The 8,005-nt window shown below is 37.5% G+C and overlaps 1 protein-coding gene and 1 long non-coding RNA gene across 3 annotated transcripts; one reads left to right on the forward strand and one right to left on the reverse strand.

Annotated features, from left to right (window-relative positions):
* Window positions 293–6,603, forward strand: LOC109225671. Of its 2 annotated transcripts, none has more exons than XR_002067966.1 (3): window positions 293–508; window positions 876–2,331; window positions 3,073–6,603. It is a non-coding gene; the product is annotated as an uncharacterized LOC109225671 (long non-coding RNA). The 2 variants fall into 2 exon arrangements; XR_002067965.1 differs by having other exon boundaries at window positions 293–419.
* LOC109225670 lies at window positions 4,452–4,858 on the reverse strand (the record flags this gene model as incomplete). Its single annotated transcript, XM_019390419.1, is given in 1 exon segment — window positions 4,452–4,858. A coding segment is annotated over 1 exon segment (382 nt), but the record flags the coding sequence as incomplete, so codon positions are not given.

The raw sequence follows: 8,005 nt of genomic DNA on the forward strand, positions 1-8,005 counted from the left end.
AAAGTCCAACCTGGACGAGACTGAGGTTGTTAACCTGGGAGATGCAGAAAACGTCAAAGAAACACAAATCAGCGTCCACTTATCACTACAAGAAACTTGGCTTTTAACGATTATTTTTTAACGAAGGGACGTGAATCCGGTCGTTATAAGTACACTTTTAAAGACCAACAATATTTCCGGTCGTTAATGACGCTTTTTAATTCTACAATAACAAAAGAATAATATCCGGTTCATTAATATTAAGATATCCTGTCGTTAATGGCTATGAGGAATTTGGGGGACATATCCAAAATAAAAAAGCGCCAAATTTTCTGTTCTTTTCATTCACTCCATTCAAAGAACCCTAAGCCCCAAATTGCAAAATAAGGATGGCACAGACTCTCTACTACCACTGCCTTGCTGTCCTCCCTCTCCAATTGGTGCTCTCTCTCTCTCTGAGTGTGTAATGTGCTTAACTGAAGTTCAATTTTACTTTGATTTCAACTCAGTTGATTTCTAAGGTTTCACGGTTGGTATTTTCTTCAATTTAGGATTCATAATAGAAGAAATATACATAGTTTAGAATTGTTGGGAAAGGATGTTATTAAGTATTAACATTGCAAAAACACTGATCCTTACTTCAGCCTGCACACTGATAATGGTTTTATTGTGAACAATTGAATAAAGAAAGATAATCAAAAGAATATATGCAGATGTGTATATAGATAGATTCTTATTTAATTCCTTTGCAGAACCTTATCTAATGTGATTATTAATATTTAATTCCTTAAAGAAAGAGGATGGGTTGAGAATGTGAAGATGCCAGATGTGTATACTTTCTTGCAGTATTTGGTAACTTTTGGGATAGTGAAGTATGAGGATTTTGATTTGTACAGGAAATTTATTTGCGTCTGCTTGGAGGAAACAGATGCCTAAATTGGATGTCTCTCTTGGACATGGTGATAAAATGCCTAGTAATTTCTTTTTTGTGTTATGTTATATTATTTTGTTCATATTATTGCTTTGGCTTGAGAAATAGGAGTAATTTCTCAAAAAAGCTATGTGAGTTTCCCCATCTGTCCAAGCATTGATAAGAGTTACCCGGTGCCTGTACTGGTGGAAGATAACAGTACCCGATGGAATAGTCGAGGTGCACGCAAAATGGCCCGACACCGCTGTCATAAAAAAATAGAGTACTTTGTCTTTCATAGTCTTATAGTTTGATGAAATAAGCTTAATTTAAGAGAAATGCATAGTGAGGAACTAGCTTTTTTTTTTGGTGTGGTTTGTCTTCTGTTTAGGTGGAAAAGATTAACATGTCATAAGTAAATTCTTAGGGAATTTTACCTGTGCTTGTGACTTTTGAGTAGGTCTGCAGTTGAAAGGTCGGGTTAGTTTGGAAGTTTAGGTGATTAGTGGCTTTGACTTGAGAGATCATTTTACTGTTTACCCTTTTTATTCATATCTGTGATTGAGTTTGTTATGGGATGTGTTCTTGGAGTTAAATTGGACTACTTTCTACTGATATCCGCTATATGTGTTAGTAAATCTTACTTTATAAGGTCTAATCTCACATTAGATAAGTGTATCTTTGCAAGGGATACAGAAATCCTAAGTTTGAACTGCCAAGTTTGCTAAAGCCAGAAATCCCTCAAGTGCCCAGAAGCCTTGAGCGTGAGGTGTATAAACTCTCTTTTGCCTCATTGAAGCAATCTTGAAATTTACACTTCATTGTATCATATGAATTATGATCAAATATTTTTTTGTTATTCTTGAATCATTTAAAGCGTTCTTTCTGGACGGATTATTTATGTGATATTGTGTCCTCAGTTGCACCTTCCTGTTGGAAGAATTGTTTATGTGATTGTTCCAATGTGTCATCAATTAACTAATGTATTTATGTTCTAGTGGCATTATATACACATCATTTTAACTTAATTTTCCTACTTTATAAAATTCCTCAGCTTAACAAATTTCTCTTGGCTGCATCACTTTCATCTTTTTCCTCCAAAATATCATAACAAATCAGAATGCGATGTTTGACAGAACCGAGAACATTTTGCTAGAACTATCTCCTACTGCTTGAAGTTTCATTTTCTAGTAGAAACTAGAAAGATACAATTCTAGTAGTATGTCAGAAGGATGTATCTCTTCGCTATGAATGACGTGCTATTTGCTTTCTGGGACATGAATGATGTGCTATTTAACTGTTAATTTATTGATAGCCTTAACTTGATTTAATGCATTTGATTTCTTAATAATGTGTAGATATGCATTGAGAAGAAAACTATTCTATCGGTTGAAGACATTCTTGCTCTTATTGGAGATAGGTGTGATGGAGTCATTGGACAGGTGATCGTACATGCATTATAGCTTGTGATTTGGTTTCGAAGTTTGCTTCCTGTTTTCTTCTGAATGATCTGGATTTAACTATTTTACTCTGTTATAACAGTTTATAATAGAATCTTTTTGGATGGCTATGTTAAGTGTTAAGTGTCTCACTTTAGCCGAGGGACTTAGTTGTCCTTATATAGTTATATTGTCTTAGGCAATACGCACCTCGTGAGTTAGGTTTGGATAAGTTAATCCTAAGGTCCTTTTTTTTAACATCGTATGGTACCACACTCATCTCAATTCTTAGTTTACCTGATATTGAGCTCCCATATTATATTGTCCACCAGGGGCAGATTTTTTTTTGTGGGGGGGGGGGGGGGGAGGCAAATATTGATTTGTACCTCTGTATATTATATTTTGAATCTCCTTGATGTAGTCCAAAAGCATAACTCAGTGGCTAAGGGGGTTCAACACCTTTGTTAGGTTGCTAGTTCAATTTCTATTGGCCACAGTCTCTTTTAATTTGTTAATTTTTATTCTTTTGAATCCCTTAATGGAAATCCTATCTCCATCACTTACTGTCCACGCACCAAATGTCACGTGTCCAATATTGGTTGAAGGAACGAGCTAGTTTTTAGGTTGAATTAGTTATTTATAGTTATCTTTTGATGACCTAGTTATACAAAAATAATTTTTAAACTATCAGTGTATAGAAGTTGACTCAAATACTTTTGTTTTCTTGGGTTTTGTAATATTCAGTTGACAGAGGACTGGGGAGAGACACTATTCTCTGCATTAAGCAGGGCTTGAGGGAAAGCTTTCAGTAACATGGCTGTAGGATACAACAATATTGACGTTGAAGCTGCTAACAAGTACGGTGTTGCTGTTGGAAACACACCTGTAAGTTTATACTTCTTCATATTTGCTTTGTAGTCATCCAGTTTTATTGATACTGCAATAATCAGTAACTTCATGCTTGTAAAGAATATGGAGTTACCAGAGGAATACTCAAAATGTGGAAAAAGTGCGAGTCCAAAATCATATCAAACATATCCTGTATTTTTTTTAGTAACTCAAAGAAAGAAGTAAAGTAGACTGGTCATGCGTAGCAGTTTATGTCTGAAGTACACACTTCTAGCTGTTAGTACCAGTAATCATTTTAGAGTTTATGAATGTCCGTGCTTAGCTAGCTTTCCTTGAATAAATCTTGTGATTTAGCATGGATCCGTAGTTCATTTTTTTTGTGTGTGTGTGGGGGAAGGGGGGGCTGAAAGGGGGAGGAATGTTCTAGTTTTGTACTTTTTCTTTTTTTTGGCAAATTATACTACTAGGCGTGCCTAGTAGTTATTTTATTAATAATAAAAAAGAAAAGTACAACACATAGGGAAAGTACAAATAAGGGGGACAATAGCACCAGTGGTGTTACCTATATGCCTTGGCTATATAATCACTCCCCTACGCCTTACATTGCCTTATGAGGATCTGCCAATTTTTGGCAAAGTTGGTGATCCAACTGAAGCAAAGTCTTCACCTTCACTATATTGATCATCATCCTCAATCGAATTCCCAGCATACTCATCACCCCAATCCTCTTCATCATCCTCCTCATGTTGGTCAGCCCAATTTGGATTCGATAACCATCTTCCTTACATTTGCCTGTATAACTTCGTTGTTATTTCCAGTGGACAGCATCAACTGCCCTGGTTCACCTCCATATTCACTATAAGACTCCAAAGACTGTGATGGTACTTCAAAAACTGAGGTGTTCAAAGTGACCATTGGTTGTTTAACCATATTAGTATTCATCATCATTGCATTTTGAGCCTCTTTGATGATTTGTTCCACTTGAGGGTTGGAAAAATGCCGTGTAGGAGTGTTAGAACTGTGTGCCTTGCCCGTTGGCTCCTCTCGAATAATCAAGTCGTTTATCAAATTTCCACTGCCTTGATCTCGTTTGCTACTGCTGGAAATTGGAATTGAATGTTGCTGCTGTTTTGCAGTGGCTTTAGATTGCCTCGATTTTATATTTGACTCATGCTGACCTTGCTGCCCGTCCTTCCAAACATCTTCCAGAACTTGTTCATTCATCAAAGCCTCATACGAGTTAGAAAGAGTAACATTTTTTGCTGTAGTGGACTGAGTGTGAGGACTTTGTACGATTTACTACTGCCCAATTATTATTTTTGACTGATCCAATATTTGAAGATCTGCTATTGGACTTGATGCTTTTTCAATTAAATCAGCATGTGCAGCAGTAGGTTTCACAACCCCAGCAGCAACTCGATTTGTCTTCAATGTAACAGCAGCCCCTAAATTTGAACCTTCAGCAGATCCACGATCTCCTTTAACAAGATCTCCCTTGTCAATTTTCTGTCCTTCCCTATTAGCATCAGTAGCTTTAGAAGCTAATTTAGTAACCTGTTGATCCTTAGCTTTTCCTTTGTCACTAGAAGTTTTCCCAACACCTGGAACATCTGATCCAATATCAATAGCAGCATCTAGACGATCTGCTTGTACAGCTAATTCAACATTGGAAGATGTATGATGTTATCACCTGTACCAGTCACATTGTGCAAAGTATCAAATCCTTCCATTTATTGCATCTCAGCATGCTTAACAGCATCCATCCCAGCTGCTGCATTATGCATTGCTGGACCATCAGCATATCGACTATCATTTCCAGGTAATGCAACAGTTGTTGCCTTACTCACTGCATTGTAGATTGTTGCCAAAGCTCTTGTAGCAGGGTTATCAGCTGGAAGTTTTTTTTTCACAATAGCAGGAGCTGCAGCAGATGTGCCTGACAAATGCATCACCTGCTCAGCCTGTTCAACACATGTTTGATCAACCAGTGCTTGAAAACAGATGCACCAGCCGCAGCCATTGCATTATTCAAACCATTTCCCTTTAAATTTGTATCAGCTTCCCTTATAAGTGTACAGCTGATATTTTTTCTTTGTTAGCTCGATCAACAGTAGCATCCAAAGACAGTGGAAGTGAGTAAGTGAGTCACTCTGCCCAGTTACACCTACAACTTGAGTAGTCTTAGTAATAGCTGTTTCAACAGGAACCAAAGTGGTGCCAGCAAACCTATGAGGCAGTGACCTTTTGTGCCAATGTGTGTTGGCAGCAGCTCACATAATATTTTTAAATCTGGTGCACCTGGGGATAGTTTAATCATAATAGCCTGATGTAAACCTTCCTCAATGGCAAATTGTTGGCGTTCTTCAATGGTGAAAACAACAGTGGGCTCTCCATGTATGATTTGGACAGGTTTTATCGTTGCTTTTGTAGCTGTTTTGGATGAGATTTGTGCAGCATATGTAGGTTTAGTTAAAGGCTCTCCCATAACCAAAGGCTGGGGAGAGGATGATGCATCCATGGAAGGTTTTGACACACCATTGCTGTACAAGAAACAGAAGAAAGCAGCAACAACGATGTTCCCTGAAAACAGAACTGGGCGCTACAGTGATCGCCGAACTATTTTCAAGATCTGTTACAGATGGATATGGATTTGGGGATGAAACCAATTGGGGATTGTGCGCAAAGACTAGGAGCTTCTTTTGAGACCAAATTTGTGAGATTCCACCGCCGGATGGCGGCGTAGTGCCCTCCGCAAATCTGCGGCGCTACTGTTCACTCGAGTCTCTAGAGAGAAGCCTAGTTTTGTACTGTCTAGGCAGAACATGGATTTTCTTCGGGCAGAAAGTCACATTTTCACTCGCTCAGTTTTTGCTTGACCTGGGTTTTACAAGGTAAAATGAATAAATGTTGAGAGCTTTGTAATCAGCAGTCCTTTTAAAAGAAAAAAGGAAACTGTTAATGAGCAGTGATCTGTGTCACTGCAAATATTCCTGTTTCAACCTGTTGGGTAGTAAGTTTAAGGATTCTCACAGTACCTTATATGTGTTTAGTTCATATTTGTCTATGTTACTCCAACAAATTATTTTTTGTATGTAAGATTACTGTTGTATCCTCTTCTTGTCTGCAAAAATGATTGAAGAATTAATTGGCCGAGGATAGCAAATTGATGTCGTATATTTCACTTGTGAAGTTGGACTTACTGATAGGTTCCCTCTTGTTTCCCTTATGCAAGCTTATCGAAATGATGCGAAAAAAGCTGGTTCCGCAATTCTAGAAGACCCAAATAATTCTGGTCGAGTTGCGGTATCATCCACTTCTTTTTCTCCTGTTATGTATATTTTTATCCAGCTTTCTGTATCTTGTTTAAATCTTTTCTCCACATTGTCTCAACTATCTTGTTCTATGTTAGTGATAGTTGGCAATATCTGTCCTGACTCTCTTTTTGCTATCCTCTCCCTGCTTATGAATGCAGCCAGGTTCAGTCGTTATTTTTTTTGAATTAATATTGGGTGCTCAGTTTTGCCAAGATTTGCATATTTCCCTTTGTTCTTGGAGAGGGTCTAGACATAGTCAGAAGTGTTGCCTAATCATTTGACTTAATGTTGGAAGAAACTTTAGTTTCTCTCGCACCATTTATGCCATTGACGAAAGACTTAATTTGAACTTTTAGCATCGACATGTTGACAGGTTTGGATTCTTCATTCTTTTTAACACTTGTGATTTCTTGTTAATTATATTTTAGGTTAGTTTAACACTTTATTAATTTGGTAATTAATTTGAAACGGCTGCTGATTGTGTATTCTCATTGTAGTCGCTTGTCCTCTTTGAGAAATTTATCCTTGTTTTAAGAACTTTTCTGGCTTGTAGTGGTTTAAAGATTTTTTCATTTGTACATCGTGCTACAGTTCTAGTGTCTGTTTTTAGGAGTAGTTAAAAATAGTGTCATGCAATTTGGATGGGTATATTTATAGACATTGTGATCCTTCGGTTCTTTGTAATGAACAATGAAATTTTTTTGAGTATGAATTTTGATTATTTGGTATATTTTTAGTTGTTGTATATATGTGTGTGAGAAAGCATATGGTAATGATTATTATTGGATAACTACAGAAAAAATATATAAATTGGTGTAATTATATTTATTAAAATTTCACATCAACGAAGGGAAATGTGGTCTTTAAAACTCTTTAACAACAGGATTATCAAATGGTTACATGGGCATTAGCGAAGGGAAATTTGGCAATTTGCGAAGGGAACACCGGTCGCTAAATAGGAACAACGACGGGAAGTTTTCTGGTCGTTAAAGGAATTTAACGACCGCATTCTAATCCGGTCATTAACTTTTAACAACGGAGCCTTTAGCGACCGGCGACGACCGGATTTTATTTGGTCGTTATTGACTTATAGCGACTGGATTTGAACTTTTAACGACTGGATTTCCCTTTGCTAAAAGCCAATTTTCTTGTAGTGTATTGCCATCAGAAAAGAAGGAATACACAGAATTTCTAAAGGAATATGAGGACATATTCGTCTGGTCGTATGACGACATGAAGGGCCTGAGCACATCTATTGTGGCTCACAAACTGCCAACTGATCCAACATGTCCGCCGGTAAAGCAAAAGCTCAGAAAGTTCAAACCTGATATGAGTTTGAAAATCAAGGAAGAAGTCACTAAGCAGGTCAAAGCCAAGGTTCTCAGGGTAGTAGAATACCCGACATGGTTAGCCAACATTGTGCCAGTACCAAAGGACGGGAAGGTCAGAGTCTGTGTCGACTACCGGGATCTCGACCGGGCCAGTTCGAAAGACGACTTTCCTTTACCAAACAT

The sequence above is a fragment of the Nicotiana attenuata genome, chromosome 5 (assembly GCF_001879085.1).
Source record: "Nicotiana attenuata strain UT chromosome 5, NIATTr2, whole genome shotgun sequence".
Classification (NCBI taxonomy): Eukaryota; Viridiplantae; Streptophyta; class Magnoliopsida; order Solanales; family Solanaceae; genus Nicotiana; species Nicotiana attenuata.